Source organism: Hoplias malabaricus, chromosome 5 (assembly GCF_029633855.1).
Source record: "Hoplias malabaricus isolate fHopMal1 chromosome 5, fHopMal1.hap1, whole genome shotgun sequence".
Classification (NCBI taxonomy): domain Eukaryota; kingdom Metazoa; phylum Chordata; class Actinopteri; order Characiformes; family Erythrinidae; genus Hoplias; species Hoplias malabaricus.
Window position 1 is genome coordinate 14,170,883 of NC_089804.1, and position 27,668 is coordinate 14,198,550.

Consider the following 27,668-nt stretch of genomic DNA (forward strand, 5'->3'; position numbering starts at 1 on the left):
AGTGCCATTTTTGCATTTCCAAGAATAGCCTAATCATTTAATATTTTTATTTGTTATATTAACGGTTGATTACTATCAATAGTAGTGTAGATTGTTGCTCTTAATGTTGATTAGAAAAAAAATGCTGAGTTTTAAAGTTTTTAAAAACTTTAGTATTCCTTTAAAGTCATTGATACTAATAGAGTTTCAATATTGGTCCTGAAATGATCTGGCAAACTATTTGAAAATGCAGATAAGCCATTTGCAGCCTTTTGTGTCATTTGTCTTCTTTCAACCCATTGTATAAGTTACCGCCAATTCAAGTTAAAGTCGATTAAGAAAATTATTTTAAGTAAAAAAAAAACTAACTGAAATTAATTATTTTTGAGTCTATTTGTGTTAGATGAACATTAAGACTTTTATTTTGAAACTCCACTATGACCACTGTCTTCATCGCAGCTGCGGAATCGCGCGGTGACAACCATTCGATTCAAGTTCGATTCAATTTTAAAGAACCGGTTCTTTGAATTTTCCGCTTTAAAGAATCGACATTTTCATCACATTTTATTTTCTCCTTCAGGTGTCCCCGCTGTAGGTAGGTGTAGTCACTCACGAAAGTGTCAGGCGCTGAGACACAATACAAGCCAATTGGTTGGTTGTTGCTATGCCAACGTCAGAGGCAAAGATGATTGGTCAATGAGTTTTGTTGCCAGTGGACAAAATATTTAAAAGAAGGTGATTAAATTAGGGTTGTATTTATGCTGTCCGGAATATCACGTTGATTGGGAAACATACCATCACTTAAATACGTTAAAAACGTAGTCTTGTATGAATAAATCACAAACGTTTATCCCACACAGTGTGTATTTTTTAAGTATGTTATTGTGCATTTCACAGTAAGGCACATGGAGTTTTGTGTTTTAATTATATGAAAGACAAATTAAAATGTTATTAGATTAATGAGCTCACATTGTCTTGACTTAATCTTTCTTTACTTAAAGTGTGTGTTTTATATGCAGCTTCGCCTGACCACTCCTTAGATATAAAGGGTTTTAAAGGTTTTTTTTATTTAGAATCTTTAATACACAAATGATTAAGGGAATTTTATTTGTAGCTCTAATTTGGTATCCACTTAATGCTACATAAGTGATTCATCGGTTCTATCGAGTCATTTAAAGGAACCGATTCGGAAGAATGTGATGTGAGCAGCGTTTCAGCATCTCTCTCTGTCTCTCTTTCTCTCTCACGACTCAGTAGGGGGCTTTGGCAGTTTTCTGAAAATGGACGGTTGAATTTACGGTCTCCTTTAGGTGCGTCTTCAGCCCTGCAGTGTTGTTACTCCTCTGTTTTTTGGTGAGGGAGCCTGGCTGGACTGTACCGTTAAGGTTATCGGTGCAGTAAGGATGTTCACTCTTAAGTGTTTTAAATGGTTAAGTTACTCAGCTTTGTTTTTATGTTTTAGTGTGAGTATGAATTTTTTTTCCCAAAACGAGTCCTGTGTCATTTCAATAACGCAATACCCTCGCCAACATCTTGTTGAAATTATCCGTTCCCCCTTAAACGGTTCCATTTAAGGTGGAACGGAAAATTCCAAAGCGGCTGGTAAACGGGAATTCAGCCTCCTTAAAAACTTGGCTTAGAGGTGGGTGGTATGGCGAAATTTAACCATATCGAGATAAACTTCACGGTATATTATTTTGACCCCTGAGCGCTGACCAGCAGCAGGAACCGTTGCAGAGGGCTTAGTGCAGTATGTGAAATGCTGAATGAAAAAAAAAAATGTGCTTAGTCCCCTTTCACATTCAGTCCTCAGGTATGATGGTGGATCACACTCAACGCTGCAGTGACACTGACGTGATGGTGCTGTGGTATTGTGTGATGTATTGGTGCAAGTGAATTAGACAAAGCAGTGCTGATGGATGTTTAAAACACTGGGTTCTCTTATTGTCCACCCTTTTAGACAGGTGTTGATCCGCCTTGCTGATGTATAAATAGAGACAGTAGCTCATCTGTTGCTGCTTCAGTGGTCCTTTAACCGTGGTCAATGAACATCTGCCCACAGGTTGCTTGGTTGATTTACTGTTCTTAGTCCAGCACTGACCGAGATGTTCCAAGTCCAGCAGCAGTGCTGTGTGGGATCCACCCATACCAGTGCAGCACACACTAAACATGTAATTGCAGTGATGAAAATGATTTAGCACTCAAAGAATACCTGCTCTGGGGTGGTTCTGACCCCCGAAGAAGAATGTGAAAGTGTAACGTTTACCATGGAGATGGAGTGCACTTTCTAACTGTGTTTTGTGGAAGTGCACCTTTATGGTCAGTGATAAAATCAATCAGTGTAAAAACAGGTCATTGGTGTACATTGTGATGCATATCAAGGTTCTAGGCGATGTTTTAAAGTATTGTGATATGATATGCAGATAATGTTTTCAGTTGTATGAAATATGTCACTTTAAATACTAACCCTATTTTTTTTCTCCACTCAGACAGGAGTCATGGCTGGGAGGATAATGTTCTTCTCCTTGTTTATTCTCTGTGGGTTTCTGGTCACAGTGCTGGGGAATGCAGCTCAGTTTGATCCCTACAAGATCCTGGGAGTCACCGGCAGTGCTAGCCAGGCTGAGATCAAGAAAGTGTACAAACGTCTCGCCAAGGAATGGTAGAGTTTCAGCTGATGGCATTTTTTAGTGTGTTTCCACACATCTTTCAATAATTTACGTCTAACTCATTCATGGATAATTACAACTCCTGTATTTTCTAAATGATGTCCCCTAGAATATTATTACACATTCAGTAAATGTCTCTTTATTATGGATGAATATTATCAGTTATTTTTAATGCCAGCACTGCAACTTGGTGTAAAGCCAAAATGTATTTTTCCAGCAATTACAGCAGAGTTCAGGAACAATTTGTCACTAGCCAGTAGCTAACAGCAGTTGTTTGTAGAGGATTTTTGAGAATGTGTCATAATGTACAGTGTACTCTGGCACCAGGCAATGGCTAAATGGCTGTCCAAATAGTGGGCTGCACGATTACATATAGCATGTATAATTTCTATAGCAGTTAACACACAGTAATTACTGAACAATAATTAGTATTTCTAAAGCTCTTTTACATTCTCCTGATGTCTCCTTGTATTTTTGTTCATATCATTGCTGCCAGGCATCCAGACAAAAACAAGAATCCTGGGGCTGAAGACATGTTCATTAAGATTACCAAGTCCTATGAGGTAACACTGACTGGTCCCAACAATGACCATACTGCAGTTTGTTTCCCATAGTGCAATGCAGAGGTGTTGAAGAGATGCTGAACTACACCTGTTTGTTCTCAATGCTCAGATTTTGTCAAGTGAGGAGAAGAGAGCCAATTACGACCGTTATGGGCAGACAGATGACACTCAGCCTTACGGCCACGGTCAACGAGGCTTCCGCCACTTCCACGACAACTTCTACTTTGACGAGTCCTTCTTCAACTTCCCATTCAACAGCAAGAATGGCCGTGACTCAGCAGACAGCAAGTACACACTTCACTTCAACCAATACGTCAATGAAGTGGTGCCTGACACCTTCAGGAAGCCTTATCTGATAAAGATCACATCAGACTGGTGCTTCAGCTGCATCCATATTGAGCCTGTCTGGAAAGAGGCTGTGCAGGAGCTGGAGCCTCTTGGTAAGAGCTGATTTATACGTTCACTTTGCAGTATATAAATGCCTCAGGCAGGTTGTTTTTAAAGTAAGCAGCTATGTGACTATGTTCCACTGTGTAAAAGAAATCCTGTTTAACTAATTTTCTTTGTAGGGGTGCAATGATACTTTGTGGGGGTGCAACACACATCTACAGTTAGATAAGGAAAAACGATGACTAGAAGTCTGTGAAAGTTTTGCACTGTTTTGCTGTGATGTCATGTTGTTACAATGTATTGTTACGCCATTAAAGAAAATATATAAAATATGCAACAGTGGACGAAGTGTAAGAAGTAGTCTGCATTTGTCTATAAAGGTGTAGGTATTGGAGTGGTTGATGTTGGTTATGAAAGACGCTTGGCCAATCATCTTGGGGCACATCGCACTCCTTCCATACTTGGAGTTATCAATGGAAAAGTTACTTTCTTCAACTACGCTGTGGTGAAAGAGCATCTCATGCAGTTTGTGGAAGACCTGCTTCCACAGAGACTGGTTGAAAAGGTAATTGCACTTTCTGTTACCTAAAAATATCTTTTATATCCTTCTGTAAACGTCTGGAGTAATTCCGTTTGCACTGGAGCCCTTGTTATAACAGAGCAGGAAGAATTAGGATGTAATGAGGCTGGGATTTTAAGGGGACAATAAGCTGAACTACTCTATAGTGATTGGTTTTAAACTTTATTAGACTTCCATTAGACTTTTATTAGATGTCCTCACTGAACATTTCAAGGCTTTAGAAATGTTTTTATTTGGCCATTTATTTTGTCAGATCTCTGACCGGAACGACCAAGATTTCTTGAAGAGCTGGCACGAAATTAACAAGCCACATGTTCTGCTTTTTGACCAAGTGCCTGTGGTTCCTCTCTTGTATAAGGTAAAGATGATGTCTGATGGTGATATTTAGTAGAAAAACCAGCAGAAATCTTGCTGACTGTTTGAATAATCGTGTGTGCACTCTTTCTTCCACAGCTGACTGCTTTTGCCTACAAGGACTATGTGCAGTTTGGCTATGTAGATCAGGGTCTTTCTGAAACTGCAAGCTTGCTGAAGCAGTACAACATCAACACTTACGCTCCAACCATGCTTGTCTTCAAGGAAAACACAGATAAGCCAGCTGATATTATACAGGTAAGCCTCTCTCTCTTAGCATCTTTTTTTTGCTTTTCTGCAAGCACAGTTAGAACTGTTAAGGGACTCCACTGTGTTGAATATTGACAACATAATAACATACAAGAATTGTCAGCATGGGTCAGTATTGTAAGTCAATATATCTGACGGGTTCTGATAGAGATATAGAAACTTTAAGGCAGCAAGGGAGAAAACCTAATAGACCTTAAAGGCTAGGCACCACTTAATGGACCTCCATGAATATTTCACATTATTTTAGTTACTGACATATATAAGTATGAATTAAAATGAAAATAGCAGCTTAATTTGCTTTAAAACTGACAATTGTATTAAATTGACGGAAAAACCTGAGCTCGCTACGGAAATTCTTGAACACAACCGTGACGTCACTGGTGGACAACAGCTGAACAACGCCGCGGTAAAACACCGTTATGACTGACTGTTATGACAGTATCTAGCTAAATAACCAACATTATTCATGACAATAGCCTAGCAATAAGCTAAACTCAAATTTAGAGGTACCGTTATTCTTGTAAATGTGATCGAAGTCGAACTCGAATTCATCCGACACTATAAACCTCCGTAATGCAGCTACGTAGCCGAGTATAATCTGAGCCACCGAGTTTAGCAAGTCAAGCTAACGTTAACTAACACCAACTAAAACAGGCGAAGTGAGTGTCCTTTTTTTGTCCTTGTTTACCTCCATGTTACAGAGGCTCTTGAACACCTTTCGTTGGTGTCCTTACATGCCCATATTGTTGAAAAAGCGCCAGTGAAATGAGCTACAGATAACGGAGTGAGCGGATGGTCCTTTCCAAAGTGCCTGTTTAAAGTGGACAAATTTAGTCCATTTTCTGGATATTTTGGGATCTTTGGGCCATTTGTTCACAGATGTCCCACTGTACATTGAATGATTGCAGCCAAAAATAACACACCATTTCGTCATTTTGCATTAAATTAAGTGCAACTTATAGAGTTGTTGTCCACCATCTACGTCACAGGCAAGATGCCTATTAGAGTTTCCCAACACCGTTGGGGGGGGGGGGGGGGGGACCAACTGTCTTTTAAACCTTATTCCTTGAATTAGTAAGAAATAACATGTTTTCTGACTATCAATAAACACAAGTTAGGAACTCAAATTCCTTTGTATTTATTTGTTTGACACTTTCATATCGCTGGTGCTTAGCCTTTAAGAGCACTGTGAATATACAAATGTGTGCAGATTGTGAAGTATTTACATATGGATCTTGAGGTGGTTCTCAGTGTGCACATTAATATTATTTTGAAAAATGTACTGCTAAAAATGCACTCAAATGTGTTTATCTGAGAAGTATTATTTTCTATGATGGCAGCCTGATGCAGGTGGTTTTTTTTAGAGCATTAGGTAAGGCTCAATGTTTGTCATTTCTTTTGATAAATGTATTTTCTTTTTTTAACCAGACTAAAGGAATGAAAAAACAAATAATAGATGAATTCATTTCCAACAACAAATTTCTCCTCGCTCCTCGCCTGGTGAACCAGAAACTCTTTGATGAGCTTTGTCCTGTCAAACAGTTCCATCGGCGCAGGAAGTAAGTTGACAGCATTTGTAGGTGTTTATGAATCAGAATGAAACTGACTTTCCTGAGTTGAGGATGTGGAGGTATGATGGGCAAAGCAGACTGGGAAATATGGGAGCTACTGGTATGTGTAGAGTTTAGTGACTGAGGACTGCTTTGTTTTCTCTCCACAGATACTGTGTTCTGCTAATCACTGGGGATGAGGAAGCATTTGTCCCAGGAAACAAAGCCTTTCTGTCTCTGGCTTCTGCAAACACGAAGGATGTGCTGCGTTTTGCCTATGTTTATCAGAGACAGCAGCAGCCACTGTGCACTGTGCTGCTAAAGAACAGAGAGAGCACTCCACCACAGGTGAGCGCTGCTTTCTGCTCTGTAGCAGTCTCACAAGAACACACACCATTGCATAACCCCCAAAAAATGTAAACTTAAAGGGAACATTTACAACTGTGGGGAAATGCAGTTCTCTGCTTTATTTTACGTTCAGAAGCACTGCGTCTTTTATAGTGAAAAGGTACATGGATGAAGTTGAACTCTTTTCAGTTTGAAGTACCACAGATACTTGAGTTGTTTTGATTTTTTAAGGATTTTCTTACTTTCATGCAATTAGTGCTCTTCTGAATTTAAATCCATGTACAGAGAGAGAGAGAGAGATCCTCATAATTCTATAGTGTTTTTTTATTAAAACTGTGAACGTTGAATATTATAAATATTGCTTTAGAAGTATTTGTAGAAGTATGTCCAATACACACACCCATTTAGTTTTCATTTATAAAACAAGTCCAAATACAGACAGAAATGTTCAAAGTAATCAGATGTCATCTAGAGGTTTCTGTCTTTTCTGTGTCCTATAATTGGTTTTGTGCAGATAATTGACAGTGTGTTCAACAGAAAAGAGTACTGTATATATTCTTCTCACAGGTGGTGATACTGGAGAGGCGAAATGGAGCCGGTAAAGTGCTGTATAAACCTGTGCTGGGTGGTTGGAATGGCAGTGAAGAGGATAAACACAGGCTACTAGAGGAACTGGAGCGGCTACAGAAAGATCCCTCCATCCTAAACTACGACGCCATGCTGCCAGAACTCAACAATGAGTTCGCCTCTGTCAGTCCCTCTAGAGTTCTCTCTCTTATTGGAGTTGCTTTTAATGAGAAATTAGTCCTGGCCTATTTTACATTCCCTTTAGATTTAGAAGGACAAGGGAGCAATTAACATGCTTGAAGAGGATTAATGTGGACTGGGCAGCTTCTTTGCATAAAACCACTGTCCAAATGTTATAAAAAGTTATATCTTCGTGTACTCAGTGATGAGTCATCATGAGTAAACACAAAACAGGAAGAAGTACAGACCTAGATGGGCAGATTTATGACTAGAGACTGAAATGTGTCAATTTGTGTGATTGCAGATGTTTTTAATCAGATGGATCTATACAGCGTTTGACTACCTCTCTGAAATCGTTGATGACCTTCTTCACAATAATTGGTAAGTAAACCTACAGGACCTAGTAGTGCACGTCCCAAAGCCTGGGTAAGTCAGGAAGGGCATCTGGCGTAAAAACTGTGCCAGATTGATGGTGCGTATCACGGTTGAGGCACTGTGGCGACCCCTGGAGGGAGGGAGCAGCTGAAGAAATAATAATAATAATAAGAAGAAGAAGAAACATACAGGACCTACAATGCAGACCTGGTATATATTCTTATTTTAACCAAAGAGAGCATAATGGTTGTTTGTTATTGTTCTTATTTTTAGGCGGGAAATGATGCCACTTCTGTCACTGATATTCTCTGCACTGTTCATCCTGTTTGGAACTGTGGTTATTCAAGCTTTCAGGTATGATTCTCAGCGTTTACAGTAATGTCCTTCAGGAAATGTCTAAAATATTAATTTAAGGACATTTTTTCACCCTGTATCAGTGACTCCAGTGAAGAGAAACCATCAAATCCAAAGACAAAAGACTCAGTAAAGACAGAGAATGGGTCACCAAACCCCCCCACCACCTCAAGGTGCCCCAGCTTTCTGAAATGTTTACTTTCTTACTTGATGTTTAAATCTTTACTTTTCTGGTTTTACAGTCTCTATATGATTTTTCAAGGGCCTACGTATATGTATATAGTACGCTGTGGTAATCCCTGTTTCTATACAGCCGTCCACCAAAGAAGAACTTCGTGGAGGTGACCGAGTTAACAGACATCACCTACACTAGTAACTTAGTGAAGCTGAGACCAGGCCACATCAACGTTGTCCTGGTGCTGACCGATGCAACCAAAAACATTCTGCTCAGCAAGTTTGCCAAGGAGGTTTACTCCTTCACTGGGTCAGTCTTTATATTTTGGGATGGTTTGGTTTTCTTTTATCATGTGTCCAAGCACAAGGCATAGGTGAAAACAAATTGAAAAAATAGTCTTTTTTTTCCCAACAGTGGATCAGTGATGGCAGGGATAAGATAAATTTAGCTTATTTTTAAAATTCATATAATGGGATCTGTCGTGCTACTAAACACTATTTTTGTGTAACCTCCAGGAGCCTGACACTGCATTTCTCTTTTCTGAACGTGGACAAACACAGCGAGTGGATGGCCACCCTGCTGGAATACGCTCAGGATGCTATGCAGATCGACATGGACGACGAAGATGGTGGCAACCGCAAAATGGACTATACAGGGTATGTGCTGGCTCTAAATGGCCATAAGAAATACCTGTGCTTGTTCAAGCCTGTTTACACAGGTGAGGATGTAGATAGCAAGTCAGAGGATGACACTGGGAGCTCCAGGTCCAGATCAAGCTCAAAGGACGAGCACCAGCATAGGAAAAGCACGACACGTTCACGCTCTACCACCCTTCAGATCCACCACAAACTGGACCGGCTCGGCCTCTGGATGGAAAGGCTGATGGAAGGGACGCTGCCTCGCTACTACATTCCTGCCTGGCCTGGCCTGGACAAGATCACGGTCAATAAGTAGAACCCACTGGAAGAGGAGAGTGTGTTGTGATAATGCTAATATTAGCTCTGGAGAAAGATGGGCTCTGAGGACCTGCAAAACACTGAGGGAAAGAAGATGGAGCCATGAGTGGCTTAGCAAAAATATGTAGATTGATGGAGATCAGTGTGTGTCCTTTTAAAAACAATTTCTCATCACTCCCACCATGGTCACCTCAGGCATTAGACCTTGAGTGTGGCCCTTGAGTCCAATGCTGTGACTCTGGAGAGGAATACTTGAATTGACACTGATGCTGTAATTGACCCAAGTGAAAAAGTAGCGTCATCCAACCATAATGCTGTGCTACAGCTACTCTACGCTGTCCTGAGCTCTGATTATAATTTTTTTTAAATAAAATATAAAGACCAACTGGAGCTTGATTAATTTTACCTGAGGAGGTACATAAGCTTGTGTTTGTTGCTCCCTGAATAGTTTTCTTTGTGGGGAGCACATTCCACAAAAAATTCGGGAAATTACATATGCATTATTTCATATACATTTACCAAATAAATCCTTTAATTATATACAAACCTCCTCCGGTAAAATGAATCCAGCTTAAATAGTGCTGAAGTCTATAAAGGTACTCTTAATAGTGTGGTCTGTTAAAGTACAACAAAACCTGAGATGAATATCACACTGTGTTTATAGGAATTTTTCACAATTATTAAGAAAGCATACTTTTTTTTTAGTTTGTTTGTTTTTAATATGCATTGGTCACTGGTACAGGATGCTATTCCATTCCTGAAAGTTAGCAGTTTAATGATACAGGATTTCTGGGTACAGTTAAAACCAACAATGTTGCTTATTCCTTACTGTACCTTTTAATGGCTCCAGTCAGTCAAGCTCTGAGGTGAAAGTTAGGACTTCAGTAGAACTCATGCCTTGTAACTTTAGCTGATCACTTGACTGTGCACCTTGTGATCACTTACTGCTTCTGGAACAGCAAACTGTAAAATGTAGCATGAACTGAATAACTGTACGAGTAGAGGGATCTCCTTCTGCAGCATATAAACACTGAAAGATCACAAAATGTCATGCTGTCAGTGTAAATAGAAACTCACTGTCCTGGATGGAAGGATTCAGAAGACAGTCTCTGTGCAATAAGTTTCTGTTCGGCTTGCCACTTTTTTTTCTTCATTTTGATGCTTTTATGAGTTTTGTTATTTTTATGAGTTTTGTCATTGTTGAATAAATCGGAACTTAATAGACATTTTTGTATGAACACAAATATACACCAAAGGCACTGATAAATCTAGACCCTAGAGGTTACTGTTTTTTAATGTCAGTGGAGGATATGTCCATTTATTTGACCCTGTAAATTGGCATATTGTAGGAGAAATAAACTAAATTTTTTCTCTCTGTCTGTATTAATTAAGCACTAGCAGTGGAGATTACATGCTGTCTTATTGTGGAGATGAGCCTGAATTCAAATTAAGCTGAATTACATTCTGGATAGTAATTGTGAGAAATGTGCAGGAGCTTTAGGTTTCAGTTTAGCAGCAATAATCACAAACTGGGTCATGTTTGCCTCAGTATTTTACCTTTGTCAACTTTTTATTACATTTTTTTTCTCAAGTATGAGGTGAAAATGTTAAACTGACTGCCTGGTGAATCAGACTGAAGTAGCTGTTCATTACAGTCTTCCATGAGAGAGAGATTTTTAGGACAGACTATTGTAAGCAACAAAACCCCCCATACATTATCTCACCCTTATGATGTTCACTGAACATCTCTAATGCCTATACTGTTCTATATGATCGTGTCTGTGCTGCTGTATTGTAATTTAAATCATTCTGTTGTTGTAACCTGTTAAATGTATTTAAAAGTTATTTTATATGCAAACATTACGTACTAGAGCCTCTTTAGAAATGATCACTCAATTTCATTTAAGTCTTGTATGCTTGATATAAATATATTTATCACATTATTCTAAATATATGGCCTGTTTTATTTGCTGCACTTACCTTTTTGGATAACTGTTGTTTTCTGAAATATCAAGAGTCTACTAGAACTTAATAAAATGTTATATTTCCATAACTGTCATTTCGTTTTTATTTAAATCTGAGTTTATAATTTGAACAGTACATAAGGCAGATACGTTTATTCAAAATGTTTGGTGAAGCACTACAAGTAGCTAAGTCATTTTATTCATTTGTCCTGTGATTAAAAGCCCTGAATTTCTGGCCTGTTGTCAGCTGGAGTTAAAGCCTTGTACTTCCAAAATGTTGAAAGTTGGGCCATTCTTCAGGATTTTTTTTACATGTAAAGTACAGCTGGCATTTGGAAACTGAATTAAAAAAAAACCAAATGTAATGCTGAAAGAGAATGCTAAATCTATTTTGTCATTCTTTGTCTGATTTAATCATTGGGAGGTGAACAGAGTAATCGAGTGTGAAATTCCTGATAGCAGAGAAACTGTAGGCTCTGGTGACAGAAAACAGGTCACAAAATCCAGTGTAGTTATGTGTCCTTGTAGTGATGATCAAAACTGGTTAATATGAAAAATATTTGAAAATTCTTTTTTTTCTGGCAAACTGGATGGTTACAGTTTACCAATCAGCAGTGGATATATTGTGTACTGCCTTTTTTCCACCTAACATGCTTGCCCTCCCCTGCCAGATAAGATTGTACAGAATTGAACCAAACTGAATTCAATGAGTTTTGGGAAGTATTTGGGAACGCCGTGCATAACACCTCCATGGATGTCTTTAAAATGACAAAACATTTTAAGTCATGTAACCACTGAGCGATGTTGAATCAGTAAATTCCTCCTGAAATGAGCTTTTCACATCAAACCACTCTCAGTGACTTCATATCTGAACCATTTATTTATTGAAAAATCCTAGGAATCCCTCTTCATTTACATTACTATCCACATTTGTCTTGTGAAAACACCTCTAAGTGAGAAACAGATCTTACTGACAGTAATCCATGACAAATTTCAATTCTCATCTTTTTAACAGCCACTGGCTTTTTGCTTTATTACTATTATGACCCTCAGGGCCATCCACAGTAAACCAGCAAATCGATCAGTAAAGAGAACCTTGATGCTTTTTTCACATTCATTTAATCATAGTATTTTATCTTTGGAAGGACACACAGCATTTCAAAAAGGAGGTTTGCGGCAGTCAGAGCAGTGTTGCCTGAAAAAGTAAAAGGTACTTGTATTAATAACATTCATACCACAATGAATGGACTTAAATATTTATAGTGACTTGATCCTCAATGATATAAAATTATCTACAATCATTTAAAATTATCTACAGCTCCAGTCATCATTTTGTATATAGCTGTAGTATATCTGATTGATGTCTGTTAAAAATATCTATGAGAAAATTCTAAGTTATTAATATCTATAATGTAGTGTGAGCTTCAGCGGAACAAATATAATCAGATTATCTAGGCATAATATATTCATTCATTGTCTGAAACCGCTTATCCAGTTCAGGGTCACAGTGGGGCCAGAGCCTACCTGGAATCACTGGGCGCAAGGTGAGAACACACTCTGGAGGGGGCGCCTGTCCTTCACACACACTCACACATTAACTCCTATGGACACTTTTGAGTCGCCAATCCACCTACCAACGTATGTTTTTGGACCGTGGGAGGAAACCGGAGCACCCGGAGGAAGCCCACGCAGACACAGGGAGAACACACCACACTCCTCACAGACAGTCACCCGGAGGAAGCCCACGCAGACACAGGGAGAACACACCACACTCCTCACAGACAGTCACCCGGAGGAAATCCACGCAGACACAGGGAGAACACACCACACTCCTCACAGACAGTCACCCAGAGGAAACCCACACAGACACAGGGAGAACACCCCACACTCCTCACAGACAGTCACCTGGAGGAAACCCATGCAGACACAGGAAGAACACCCCACACTCCTCATAGACAACCACCTGGAGGAAACCCACGCAGACACAGGGAGAACACACCACACTCCTCACAGACAGTCACCCGGAGGAAACCCATGCAGACACAGGGAGAACACACCACACTCCTCATAGACAACCACCTGGAGGAAACCCACGCAGACACAGGGAGAACACACCACACTCCTCACAGACAGTCACCCGGAGGAAACCCACGTAAACACAGGGAGAACACACCACACTCCTCACAGACAGTCACCCAGAGGAAACCCACACAGACACAGGGAGAACACCCCACACTCCTCACAGACAGTCACCCGGAGGAAACCCATGCAGACACAGGGAGAACACACCACACTCCTCATAGACAGCCACCTGGAGGAAACCCACGCAGACACAGGGAGAACACACCACACTCCTCACAGACAGTCACCCGGAGGAAACCCACGCAGACACAGGGAGAACACCCCACACTCCTCACAGACAATCACCCGGAGGAAACCCACGCAGACACAGGGAGAACACACCACACTCCTCACAGACAGTCACCCGGAGGAAACCCACGCAGACACAGGGAGAACACACCACACTCCTCACAGACAATCACCCAGAGGAAACCCACACAGACACAGGGAGAACACCCCACACTCCTCACAGACAGTCACCTGGAGGAAACCCACGCAGACACAGGAAGAACACACCACACTCCTCATAGACAGCCACCTGGAGGAAACCCACGCAGACACAGGGAGAACACACCACACTCCTCACAGACAGTCACCCAGAGGAAAACCACACAGACACAGGGAGAACACACCACACTCCTCACAGACAATCACCTGGAGGAAACCCACGCAGACACAGGGAGAACACACCACACTCCTCACAGACAGTCACCCAGAGGAAACCCACGCAGACACAGGGAGAACACACCAACTCCTCACAGACAGACACCCGGAGGAAACCCACGCAGACACAGGGAGAACACACCACACTCCTCACAGACAATCACCTGGAGGAAACCCACGCAGACACAGGGAGAACATACCAACTCCTCACAGATAGTCACCCGGAGGAAACCTACGCAGACACAGGGAGAACACACCACACTCCTCACAGACAGTCACCCGGAGGAAACCCACGCAGACACAGGGAGAACACACCACACTCCTCACAGACAATCACCCAGAGGAAACCCACACAGACACAGGGAGAACACCCCACACTCCTCACAGACAGTCACCTGGAGGAAACCCACGCAGACACAGGAAGAACACACCACACTCCTCATAGACAGCCACCTGGAGGAAACCCACGCAGACACAGGGAGAACACACCACACTCCTCACAGACAGTCACCCAGAGGAAAACCACACAGACACAGGGAGAACACACCACACTCCTCACAGACAATCACCTGGAGGAAACCCACGCAGACACAGGGAGAACACACCACACTCCTCACAGACAGTCACCCAGAGGAAACCCACGCAGACACAGGGAGAACACACCAACTCCTCACAGACAGACACCCGGAGGAAACCCACGCAGACACAGGGAGAACACACCACACTCCTCACAGACAATCACCTGGAGGAAACCCACGCAGACACAGGGAGAACATACCAACTCCTCACAGATAGTCACCCGGAGGAAACCTACGCAGACACGGGGAGAACACACCACACTCCTCACAGACAGTCACCTGGAGCGGGACTCGAACCCACAACCTCCAGGTCCCTGGAGCTGTGTGACAGTGACACTTACCTGCTGCATCACGGTGCTGCCCAGGCATAATATAGATATAATAAAAACAAAATACAAGTAATGTACATAGTCAACCATCTTTACTGACGGTTTCAGTAGATAAAGTTAGTAGGTAGCTTGCACCTTTTCTCTGAGATTTTTTTTTACACACAATCCCTGACCATATAATAAAATGAACTTAACTAATTCACTCGGTTTTACCTGTGGTGTCATAGGGAGGGGAGACTTCCACTAAATCACAACCCACAAGGTTCAGGCCTCTGCAGCCTCGAATAATCTCCAAACCCTACACAGAGGGACACACACACACAGAGGGAACAGAACACACAATAACTCAGATACGTATTAAAAGTGTAGAAGTACAGTTGTATACAAAGGTTTAATTATGGCTTCTGGCTTTTACTGTAACTCAGAAAATCATAAATACAGTCAGTATTCCTTTGCAGTTTTATTCACTCTGTTAAGTCAAGACTTTAAAAGCACACAAACTGTCAAAAACTACTGATGATAAATTTGGGGACGCTTTTACACGGCACTTTTAATCACCAGATAAATGTATCTATGTGGTATCTTTATTTCTGACAGTTTAATCGAGTACAGTAATAAAAATACAATGAAGTATTTCCCACCCTTATTTATAGGTACAGATCAGATTGGTGGAAATACCTGTATAGGAGTAAGGCCTGCGATCTCAGGTGTTCCAGTGCCTGGAGCATATGCAGGGTCCAGAGCGTCTATATCAAAGCTCAGATACACCGGCCCTGATCCCATCTGTGTCCGAACCTCAGCCATGAGAGGAACCAGAGATTTGTACCAGCACTCCTCCACCTGCACCACACGGAAACCCTGAACAGCAAACACAATACACACAAGCATTAAAAAAGACCAACTGGACCAACATAATGATCCAATACTCTGGCTTTTTCATACATATATACGAAGGCGATTATATACGTTTTCAGATGACAGTGTATTTAACTAATAACAATATATGCACAACAGTCACAGCTGTAGACCTACAACTGATCTTCACAGTCCAGTCTATACGACAACTTGTCATTGCAATGTTGCAATGGAGCAACAGCAAAACACTCTCCCTGGTAGATCTGTATGGAGCTAAATCAACGTTCAGTCAAAAAACAGCTGCTGTTTGACCTCTGGCCTAGAGTCATATTTTTGCTGAATCATTGGACGCAAGACGGGTATACACCCTGGAGGGGGCGCCAGTCCTTCACAGGGCAACACACACAAGCCCCTACGGACACTTTTGAGTCGCCAATCCACCTACCAACGTGTGTTTTTGGACTGTGGGAGGAAACCGGAGCACCCGGAGGAAACCCACACAGACACAGGGAGAACACACCACACTCCTCACAGACAGTCGCCCGGAGGAAACCCACGCAGACACAGGGAGAACACACCACACTCCTCACAGACAGTCGCCCGGAGGAAACCCACGCAGACACAGGGAGAACACACCACACTCCTCACAGACAGTCACCCGGAGCGAGACTCGAACCCAAAACCTCCAGGTCCCTGGAGCTGCGACCCTAGTTTATCAAATGCCATACAATAATAAGTCAAATATAAAAATGTCAATAAAATATCAATCAAATATATAAAAAGCAACTCACAAATATATCATTCAAATTTTTAAAATTCAGACAAATACAATTAAAATATTCAAAATGCAAATTCAAGTACTTGTCATTGATTTAGCTCCATAGATTCTTTTATGTGGTTTCTTACATGAGCTGACAGGGTTTTCTATAAAAAAGGTTATTGACAGAATCCCAGCTTCAATGTGGTTTCTACTGCTTTCAACATAATTACGTCCACTTTAAATAGAGAACTGTACATCATACAGTTTCAGAAACCACATAAGAGATTATAAGGCAGTGCTAAATACCAAAAACCAAGACATTGCTGTGAGCAATGAAAACATCTTGTAAACGTGATTTTTCAACAAACATTCTCAACCCTATCACATTTTTAGGAAACAAAGTCACTGGAGCCATAGCCAGTATGTGTAGCGTTTTCCTGAGTAGAGACCTGAGCTCTGCTCCAAGCGTAGTTGTCTGGAGAGTAGCCAGTGCCTCTGAGTCCAATTTGGACCACCCTCTTACAGTCCAGTAGCCCTTCCTCTACACAGCGTCTGAAGGGAGTTCCATGTCCAATCTTCTCCCCGAGAACCACATCGCCAGTGTCCGAATGAGCGTCCACATGGATCAAACCCACCGGACCGTGTCTGTATATAACAGTGTAATCAATATTAAAGTGACATTAATTGCATCAATGAGTGTCAATGTAATGATAGCCTCACACTGCCAGACCCTCCAGGGAGTCCGGTACCGTTTAACATGGTCAAGAACGTCCTTCTACAGCAGGAAAAGCCAATTACAATTCTGCTTTTTTGGCATGAGGTGTAGAAGGAGGTAGATAACCAATCATAACTCAACAGGCACAGTACTGACAGTGAGGCCAACTCAACACACTGAAAGGATCAGAGTCTCCGTCAACTTGTGGATGGAGCGTCTGTGGCTGAAACTAGTTCTAAAGACTACACACTAAAAACTTGATATATTTAGGAAAATACATGAATGAAGAGCAAATAAAGAGTAATTATGTGTTAAACATGAGCAGAGGTGTCTTCTATGTAGAGGAAGAGTAACTTGTTTTCCCAATAACAGAATGTATTTTAAATAATGCTGCCCAATCAGGTGTCATCAATTATAATACTCCTCTATGGGGTCTCATTGCCTGAGTATGGCTCATGTTTTGACCAGAATAAAGTCCCTGGGCCAGTCCTGTCAGACGTAAAAGGTTCTTTGAATCATAAATTACTGAAAGCATATTTGAAAGCATAATTTTTCATCTGTACCAATGTCGTTAAATCAAATCATGATAAATTATGGGATGCCGTGAGGCACTAAACGGTTTCCTAAAGAATCACAATCCAGTCAAACCCAGTCAGAGATATGTTCTTTTTGCAAGTACAAGAAAATGAATGACTGTAAATGAATACAAATAAAAAAAAACATGCACTGCATCTAATACAAGAAACAAAATGCAGGCGATTGTTTCTTAATTCTCTTTGCACTTAATAGCAGAAAAGATCTACTGTTGTGGACTGTTACCTTTCAGCCACTGCCTGAAGGATGGGGTATGCGATAGTGTGATCCCCACCTGTTCATGGCAAAAGAAAACATAAAGACATAATGGTACATAAGGTGGAAGTAAAATATTGACAGATTTGCTGCATCTGCTGGTAGAGTACTGAAACTCTGTTAATCATTAAAGAGTCTTCATCAGCTCATAGGTTTAAAGTACATTTGCAGTTTCATTCCTCCACCGCGTTGTTATGAGGCAAGGCAAGGCAAGGCAAGGCAAGGCAAGTTTATTTATAGAGCACCTTTCATACAGAAGCAATTCAAAGTGCTTTACAGAAAAAGAAATTACATTAAAAGCCAGAGTAAAATCATAAATTCCAATAAGACAATTACATAAAAAGAGTAAAATGATTAAAATGATTAAAACTATTTAAAATGACAATAAATGAAAAGAAATAAAAGAAATAAAATGCCGTTACAGAAAAGTGCAGAATATTTTAAACTGAGCTGTAAGCCTGCTCAAACAAGAGAGTTTTAAGTCTTGATTTAAATGTGTCTAACGTTGGGGCACTTCTAATATTCTCAGACAGCTGGTTCCATTTAAAAGTGGCATAGTAGCTAAATGCTGCCTCTCCATGTTTAGTTTTGACCCGAGGCAGGACTAACTGACTAGTTCCTAAAGATCTGAGATCTCTGCTCGGCTCATATCTCTGTAGCAGATCTGATAAATACGCTGGTCCTACCCCATTGAGACATTTATAAACCAGTAATAACAACTTAAAGTCTATTCTATAACAGACTGGTATCCAGTGTAAGGATTTGAGGATGGGGGTGATATGATCTCTTCTTTTGCTCCGAGTGAGAACTCTGGCAGCTGCATTTTGAATCAGCTGAAGCTGTTTAATGGTCTTTTTTGGAAGTCCAGCTAAGAGACCATTACAGTAATCAATCCTGCTAGAAATAAAAGCATGGATAAGTTTCTCTAGGTCTGGTTTAGTCAGAAAATCTCTAATCTTACTGATGTTCTTAAGATGGTAAAATGCTGATCTAGTAACCGCTTTAATATGACTACTAAAACTGAGATCTGAGTCCATTGATACACCAAGGTTGCGAGCCAGTTCTTTAGATTTGAGGGCTCTCGAGTCCAGATACGTAGCCAATCTTTGTCTCTCAGTGCTATTCCCAAATAGTATAATCTCAGTTTTATCTTTATTCAGCTGCAGAAAATTGTGTCCCATCCAGTTTGTGATGTGTTCAAGGCACTTGCTTAATAAGTCAACTGGGCCAGAGTCGTTTGGGGACAGGGCCATGTAAATCTGAGTATCATCTGCATAGCTGTGATAGGACAGCCCATAGTTCTGTAGAATCTGGCCAAGAGGAAGCATATATAAATTAAATAAAAGTGGACCAAGAATAGAGCCCTGGGGGACACCACAGGTTACTGGCATGTTCTCTGAAATATTATTTTCTATTTCTACAAAGTAGTTCCTGCCTTCCAGGTAAGAAATGAACCACTTCAGGACTGTTCCTGAGAGTCCAACCCAGTTTGCGAGTCTATCTATAAGAATCTTATGGTCAATGGTATCAAAGGCAGCACTAAGGTCAAGAAGTAATAGAAGAGATACCTTTCCAGCCTCTGTATTTAAGCGGATGTCATTAATTACCTTGATTAGAGCAGTCTCAGTGCTGTGATTAGACCGGAACCCGGACTGGAATTTGTCTAGGCTACTGTTTATGGACAAGAAACCAGTGATTTGCCTGAAAACTATTTTCTCAATGATTTTGCCCATGAACGGTAGATTAGAAATTGGCCTGTAGTTACTTATCAGAGAAGATTCTAAATTTTTCTTTTTTAGAAGAGGCTTTACAACTGCAGTTTTTAGTGAGCTCGGAAAAACCCCCGACATGAGTGAGGTGTTTACAATGTGGAGTATGTCTGGTGCTATAGTGTGAAACACACTCTTTAAAAAATTGGTTGGTAGTGTGTCAAGACTGCAAGTGGATGATTTGAGATGATTAACTGTGTCAGTTAAAATATTACTATCAACAGTACTGAACTCTGACATTTTAACTAAGGAGTTTTTATGAGGTGATGGAGAGGGTACAGACTCATTGTTGGATATAGATGTACTAATCGCTTGTCTGATATTCTGGATTTTAGTGTTAAAAAAGAATGCAAACTCATTACATCTCTCAGTTGATACTAATTCAGGGGCCATTGGTGTGGGTGAGTTAGTAAGTCTGTCGACCACGGTGAAGAGGATTTTGCTGTTGTTAGTGTTATTGTTGATGATACTAGAGAAATAGGATTGTCGTGTTTTGCATATTGTCGCGTTGTATTGACGTAGCCTATCTTTGTAGATTTCTTTGTGAATATGAAGACTTGTTTTACGCCATCTGCGTTCTGCCTTGCGACACTCCCTCTTTTGGATTTGAACAACAGAAGCATTTCTCCATGGTGCTTTCTGTTTGCAAGACAAGGCCTTCATTTTAACTGGCGCAATCTCATCCATTACACTGACAATTTTTGTATTAAAACTATTCAGCAAATCATCAACAGAGTTGGATCGTTCACATGGTGTAGTGCACAATTTACTCATGAAAAGTGTAGCTGTGCAGTCCTTTATAATCCTTTTCTTGACACAAACTCTTCTATCTCTGATGACTGGTGAGGCCCACATATCAAAGAACACACAGTAGTGATCTGACAGTGCGACGTCCTTCACAGTCACTGATATGTTGAGACTCTTTGAGATAACAATATCCAGCGTGTGACCATGACAATGAGTACTCCCTGTAACATGCTGTGAAAGACCAAAAGAGTCCAATATGGCAAGTAGTTCCTTGGCAAAACAGTCCTTGGGATTGTCGATATGTATGTTAAAGTCACCAGCAATAACAAAATGGTCAAAGTCTGTAGAAATAAAGGACAGCATCTCTGTAAATTCATCAATAAAATTAGCGCTGTACTTCGGAGGCCTGTAGACAGTTACTAGTAATATCTGTGGTGTCCCTTTCAAAACTACACAGAGATTCTCAAATGTTGTGAAGTCTCCAAATGATAACTGCTTGCACTGAAAAGAACCATGGAACAAAGCAGCTAGACCTCCACCTTTTCTGCTGGCACGAGATGCATTTAAAAAATGAAAATCTGGAGGAGCCGACTCCAATAAAACAGTTGCAGCACTACATTCATTTAGCCAAGTCTCAGTTAAAAGTATAAAATCAAGCCCATGTGCTGTAATAAAATCATTAATTAAGTGTGATTTGTTGGTGAGAGATCTGATATTTAGAAGAGCTAACTTAGTAACTTGTGCACTTTGCCACAGAATCTCTGTTTCACATTTTATTTGCTGTAGATTGGCTACATTCACAGAATCTGACCTGAACTCTCTGTTCTTTCTCTCTCTGATAAGTACTGGAATGGGAGAGATTACAGGCATCAAAGGTCCAAGCTTGTTTTGAAAACATGTACTGCTGACATCATCACTGCAGCAGCCAGGACCCGAAAAACATCACTTTTCTTTGCCCTTATCAGCTGACGAAGCTGTGTGAAGCTCCTGCTGGCGATGGGGCCGTGAGCGAAGCTGCCTTTCCGGGGGTTGAGGAGCTTGTCTTTTCCGTTGAGGTGCTCTAGGTGGTGATGGAGTGTGATTATTCTTAGGGGACAGTCTGGGGGACTGCAGTGGAGAAGTGGCAGTAGATGATGGTGGAGTAGAAGCTGGGGTGGTTCTTCTTTGCACCTGAGGGCTGGCTGACAGGGAAAGTGACAGCCTTGTCCCAGCCGAAACCAGCTTCTCCATGGCTGCTGGGAGGTTCAGGTGGGGTGATGTGGGGGGGGGAGATAGAGGACAAGGAGGATTCCTCTTGGGGTTTTGGTGTCTCTGGCAGCTGATAGAGTTGGTCATTGCCACTCATGTCCAGTGTCTGCTGCTCCCTCAGGTCGTCCTCAGTGGAGAGAGGATGTTCCGGCTCTGACATGGTGTCATCAGCTTGTACAGGAGAGTTCCTGGATGTTGATGCTGATGCGCCACCCCCAAGAGAAGTAGATAGATTGCACACTGAGAAAATGAGATTGTCTGTCAGAAGTTTAACACCCCTCTTGTTTGTGTGCAGTCCGTCTCTCCTAAAAAGTTCTCTCTTCCCAAAAAACAAGTTAAAATTGTCAATGAAGTTCAGTCCATTTGACCTGCAGCTGTTCTGTAGCCATGTGTTTAATCCCAGTAACCTTGAGAACATATTGGTGCCTCCTGCAGGTAGAGGTCCACTGATGAAAAATTGTATGTTGAACCTACTGAGTGTGTTAATGAGGTCATTAAAGTCTCTTTTTAAAACTTCAGACTCCTGCTTGATAGTGTCATTCTTTCCAACGTGTACAATAATCCTCTTCACATTGGTGTACTCAGCCAGTACAGCTGGAAACTTTGCAGTAAGTTCAGGCACGGTGATGTTTGGCTCGCATCTCACTATGAGTTTTGGGTTTGTTACCCCATTAACAGTGTCATCTCCAAAGATCAGGGTGTCTGCAGTAGGTTTGTTAGAGTTTTGAGACTGACTGACACTTCTGGCACTTTCTGTGCTGTGTTCACTGCGTTTGTGATTCTCACGAAGGGCATGCAGTGGTTCAAACCTGTTTTTCAGCTGCAGTGAATAAGACCGGTTTTCTGGTTTGGGTCTGTGCTGTGCTCTCTCAGCAGCAGTGTTAGGTTTAGCAGCTGAAATCCCTGGACCAGCTGTGGTACCAGGAGTAGAGGACGAGACTACAGAGCTATACAAAGCACGGCGCTTGGGTCTAGCTTCAATCTGCACCCATTGCCCGTCTCTAGTTGTACTCACAGCAGTGTTGCCATTTACTCGATCCTCTGGTCTAGATCTGTGTCCCTCCACTGTCCGCTGCTCCGTTAGGTCCTCAGCCCACTGTCTGCTGCCCGTACTCCCACTCACTGTTACTCCTCGCGCAGGTCCGACATGCCAGTCCTTAAACTCTGATAACAGGTTCCGAAAATCCCTTTCCAAAGCTGACATTCTCTGTAGAAGTCCGTAGCAATTCTGACAGCACGTGTTGAACAAAATGAAGAGGCATTTCACAAGTTTCTTCTACTGTAGCCTGATGAAATATCCTGGTTGTTGGAACAGTCCTGGTTCCTAGAGCAATCACACTACTTTAAAAAGTATCAAAAGCAGAAAATATCCAGTTTTGGCTTCGTAGTGCTGCTGATTTGTGTATATTTAAAAGCTCAGATACTCTATCACAGGAAAAACAAGTCGGTTTTGAAAAAATAAAAGGAAAGAAATAGAAGATAGCAGAGCTAAGCAGCAAAGCGTCTGAACGGCAAGGAAGCAGGAAGCAACTCTCTTCATATTCATATTCTACTCACTTACTCAGATTTTTAATATACAAAGCTGCAAGCGATGATACATCCACATTTAGTCAATGTTGAAATTGGTACATGTTGGATTGGGATTTTTGAGAAGTGTAGTTTCATTGATTTCTAAGAATAAAATGTAGATCTTTCAGCAGCTAAAACTTCTGCTCTGCTACAACTTGCAGCAATATGTGTTAGATATATTCCTCTATAAAGCCAGTACAGAAATGTTTCAGACTTCTTTTTCGTATGATTATGGTGTTGTGGTGTGATTCTAAGCCCACAGGGGGTTATCTCCTGACCGATTCTCTGCTTTTTAATTTGAAGCCCTCCACTCACCCATTGTCAGAGGGATGCAGCCAGTTTTTACAACCTTACGGTATGTCTCTCGTATTCTTCTGCAGGTGTCTTTGAGGTCATATACGTTTACGTTGACATCACCGATATCTGCAACCATCAGAGACTCGTAGGGCGCAGCTCTTGTTGCACTGTTGCAGGCTCTCAACATGATTGACTCGGACCTGATCTGACGAGGACCAAATCTGCAGAGATTAATACATTATCACTCATTACTACACAGAAATGTAATTGACAAGTGTATTATTCATTCATTCATTCATTGTCTGTAACCCTTATCCAGTTCAGGGTCGCGGTGGGTCCAGAGCCTACCTGGAATCATTGGGCGCAAGGCAGGAATACACCCTGGAGGGGCCGCCAGTCCTTCACAGGGCAACACACACATTCACACCTTTGGACACTTTTGAGTCGCCAATCCACCTGCCAGCGTGTGTTTCTAGACTGTGGGAGGAAACCGGAGCACCCGGAGGAAACCCACGCAGACACAGGGAGAACACCAAGTGTATTATATACCTAAGTATTGATAAAACTCTGCATGTTTACTCTGAAATGAACATAAGTAGCTGCTATCCATCATGTTCCTGTTCACTGGCAGTTTCTACATGCTGACAGACAGCTGCCAGTCAAAGTCACTGAAGACTGCCATTTGCTGACCGCAGGCTTTAAGTCCTGACAAGTAGCTGCCACTTAAGGTCAGCGTCAAATGCCATTTCTACATGTTGACAAGTAAATTCCATCCATAATAAGTATTAGGATTTTTGTTTTTTCCAAAAGAATCAAGATATTCCAGAACATCAAAACATACGTATTTTCACTGCTGGTGAGCTACAGGACTGAAGTGTATGTAAATACTGACGTTATGATTTTTCTAACAAAACCTGATACGGCTCAAAAAGGCTTATCAATATCTAACAGTGAAACTAAGACGCAAGGAAAATTTAAGAAGTGGGAAACGCAGTCCAAAGACAAACACTGACTTGATTTGTGTACTGCAAAACTCAGTTTTAAACAGCAGTGTATTTAAAATCATTCTTGCCCTTACTCATATGGTCAAGGGCAAATGTTAGTGTATCCTTGGTCAACGATAAATGATCTTTAATGCACAATTACAGTGTATTTGCAGCATAACATTGAAAAAGGTGTTCTTTTTTTTTTTTTTTTTACAAATGTTGTCCTATTTTATAGTACATATTTTCCACAGTAAATAGACACAAACCACATTAAACGTGAAATAAAGTGTTAATTTTAAACAATGGCTTATTTTACACAGACAAACAGTGCGGACTGTCTCAGGCCCCGTGCTGCTGCTCTGACCTGGCCCCGGGTCGGTTGGAGGTGCCGGTGTCAATGGGGACTCCAATAAAAGCCGCGTCCAGCCCCTCCGCCGAGTCCTGGTACGGTAACTTGGCCATGGTGGCAATGCCAGACATCCGCGCCACGAACTCTGCGCTCGGTGGTACGTTAAAGCGGCTCTCGGAGCTCATCCTTCGCGAGTTTAAATTCATACTCATTCCGACAACCTCGCACCCGACCCGTGGGGAGCGCTCACACACAGCCAGGGAGCGACCCGGGACTCCGGATCTGAGAACTCGACTACACACTCGCACTGCGTGGAGCATTTTCACTACTAACGCTCAGGACGACCCCCGCGGTTACACACACACACAGAGGGAAAACCCCAGAGGAAAAACGAAGCACAGAACTGGGTCAACTCTCTCTGACCGTTACACAAAAACTGTCACACTTGAAGGGGCGTCACCTGACGCGTGGAATCATGGGGAATGTATTTCGTTCATTATTAGTTGTCTGGCTTGACTTTAAGTTATATAGTTATAGTTATATATGATCAGAACAGAGATGGTGAAAAACAGGACACGTCTCCGGCCGGGGGGGGGGGGGGGGGGTGGACGACTACTGACGTGCAGACTGACCATTTGAATGTTTACAGAGAAGGTTATCGACCAATAACTGTAGCTCTACAGTCAGACCGTCCAATCAGAAGTTTTTAGGCTACTTCAACACGCCCCCTTCTTACTCAAGCGAACCAATCGGAGTAGGGGAGGGCGGGACTAGTTTGTGAACGGAACGCTTCTCGAAGTTCTATGTAAGCTCTAGAAAAACAAAATCCCGGACGTTTGTGAAATTCCACCCGGACATTTTTTTAAGTCTAAAAAAGAGGACATGTCCGGGTAAAAGAGGACGTCTGGTCACCCTAAGTTATATAGATAATAACATAATTTTTGGAACAGGACAACGCCCGAACTCCGCCTCTCAGCTCGCTCTCTCTCTCTCTCTCTCTCTCTCTCTCTCTCTCTCTCTCTCTATATATATATATATCCCGCAAATTGACGTCATTTCCGCTTCAGACAAACATGCTCCCACCTCCACCCCGTCTTCAGCCAATTCTTGTATTAATTTTTCCAATGGGGGTCCGTCTTCATACGTATTCATAAGCCACCCTCAGTTCACCTCCCCGTTTCAGACTTTACGGGCGTGGTCTGTACTAGCAAAGTTAATTTAAAACCTAAAATATCTACAAAGAAAAAATAACCTGAAAAAGAAAGCCTTTCTACATTGCCTGTTTAAATATTTTACATTAAAGATTATGAGCCAAATAAGCAGTCAATGCCATGCTGAGCATCACCTCTTACATCCACAAAACGTTTAAAACTATCGAGCATGAGTTTATTCTTATTACACTTAAAAGATTTGGTTTTGATTATTTTTCCTACAGATGTGTACAAACTATGTGCAGTAATAACTCTGTTAAGTATCATGGGAAAATGCAACAAACATTGTAATGAGATAATAAGGATTCTGATAAACCAATATACCCTATAATGATTGTTATAGACACATACTTCCTGATTGAAGTATAGAACATATTGTGACCTTAAAGGACTTATTACACTGTGTCCTCAGGGCATGACCCAGGAGAGAGGGGAACAGAGACTAGAATCGGGAAGTACGTCCCTAGATAGATTTAAACTTGCCCTAACTGTCTGCAGTCATTTTGCTGACAGAAGTGAAATAGAATATAACAGATACATGCCAATTAAGGGAATGTTTGGGTTTGTGAAATGAGACGTGATGTAATAATGTCCAAACGATACACACGATGCTTGGTGTCCTGGTACACCTTCTAGTTCACTCTCCAACGAGGGGTTCAACAGGGATGCCCGCTATCTGTATATTCTTTTTCTTTTGGCAACTGAGCTCTTAAATGTTCATATTAAAAACAGCCTCATTCAGGGAATGAGTATTGCAGGCCGAGTTATCTCCATACGTCGGTTGGCTATGGCTTTGTTTTTAAAAGATATGTCACAGGTGGCTCTAGCAATTAGTACTGTTGAAAGTTTTACTAAGGCCTCAGGCCTATCCCTTCATTTCAATAAGTGTGAGCTGTTGTCAGTGAACGAATGCATACACTCCTCTATTTGTGGTATACCTCTTAAAGATTCTGTAACATACCTAGGTATCAACAAAACAAAAGTATTGCTAATTTCACTCCTATCCTTGAGAAGTCAAAAATACTTGTTAACAGCTGGTTGGTTATCCAGTCTGGCCTTTGTAGCCCAGTCTCTTTATGTAGATAAATCAGTCTGTAAGTCTGCTGACAGAATGCTACACAGAACTGTAATAGACAAGTGTATTATATACCTATGTATTGATAAAACTCTGCATGTTTACTCTGAAATGAACATAAGTGGCTGCTATCCATCATGTTCCTGTTCACTGGCAGTTTCTACTTGCTGACAGACAGCTGACAGTCAAGATCACCGGAGACAGCCATTTGCTGACCGCAGGCTTTAAGTCCTGACAAGTAGCTGCCACTTAAGGTCAGCGTCAAATGCCATT

The 27,668-nt window shown here is 41.4% G+C and overlaps 2 protein-coding genes across 4 annotated transcripts; one reads left to right on the forward strand and one right to left on the reverse strand.

Annotated features, from left to right (window-relative positions):
- Positions 1–1,166: 1,166 nt before the first annotated feature.
- dnajc16 (DnaJ (Hsp40) homolog, subfamily C, member 16) lies at positions 1,167–11,329 on the forward strand. 3 transcript variants are annotated; one of them, XM_066670361.1, is made up of 15 exons: positions 1,167–1,289; positions 2,469–2,641; positions 3,145–3,211; positions 3,321–3,651; positions 3,982–4,166; positions 4,435–4,539; positions 4,635–4,793; positions 6,234–6,364; positions 6,526–6,703; positions 7,271–7,453; positions 7,755–7,831; positions 8,099–8,179; positions 8,263–8,352; positions 8,493–8,663; positions 8,870–11,329. In XM_066670361.1, the coding sequence occupies exons 2-15, from the start codon at positions 2,478–2,480 to the stop codon at positions 9,306–9,308; spliced, it is 2,361 nt and encodes a 786-aa protein (XP_066526458.1). In that variant the 5' UTR covers positions 1,167–1,289; positions 2,469–2,477; the 3' UTR covers positions 9,309–11,329. The 3 variants fall into 3 exon arrangements, with proteins under 3 accessions (XP_066526458.1, XP_066526460.1, XP_066526459.1); XM_066670363.1 differs by having other exon boundaries at positions 1,170–1,180; XM_066670362.1 differs by having other exon boundaries at positions 1,224–1,332.
- Positions 11,330–12,140: 811 nt separating this feature from the next.
- On the reverse strand, positions 12,141–25,526 carry agmat (agmatinase (putative)). Its single transcript, XM_066671037.1, has 7 exons — positions 25,125–25,526; positions 23,793–23,995; positions 18,115–18,163; positions 17,030–17,225; positions 15,644–15,823; positions 15,179–15,263; positions 12,141–12,469 (listed from the first exon to the last, which is right to left on the reverse strand). Exons 1-7 carry the CDS (start codon positions 25,427–25,429, stop codon positions 12,393–12,395), a joined length of 1,095 nt encoding a protein of 364 aa, XP_066527134.1. The 5' UTR covers positions 25,430–25,526; the 3' UTR covers positions 12,141–12,392.
- Positions 25,527–27,668: the final 2,142 nt, after the last annotated feature.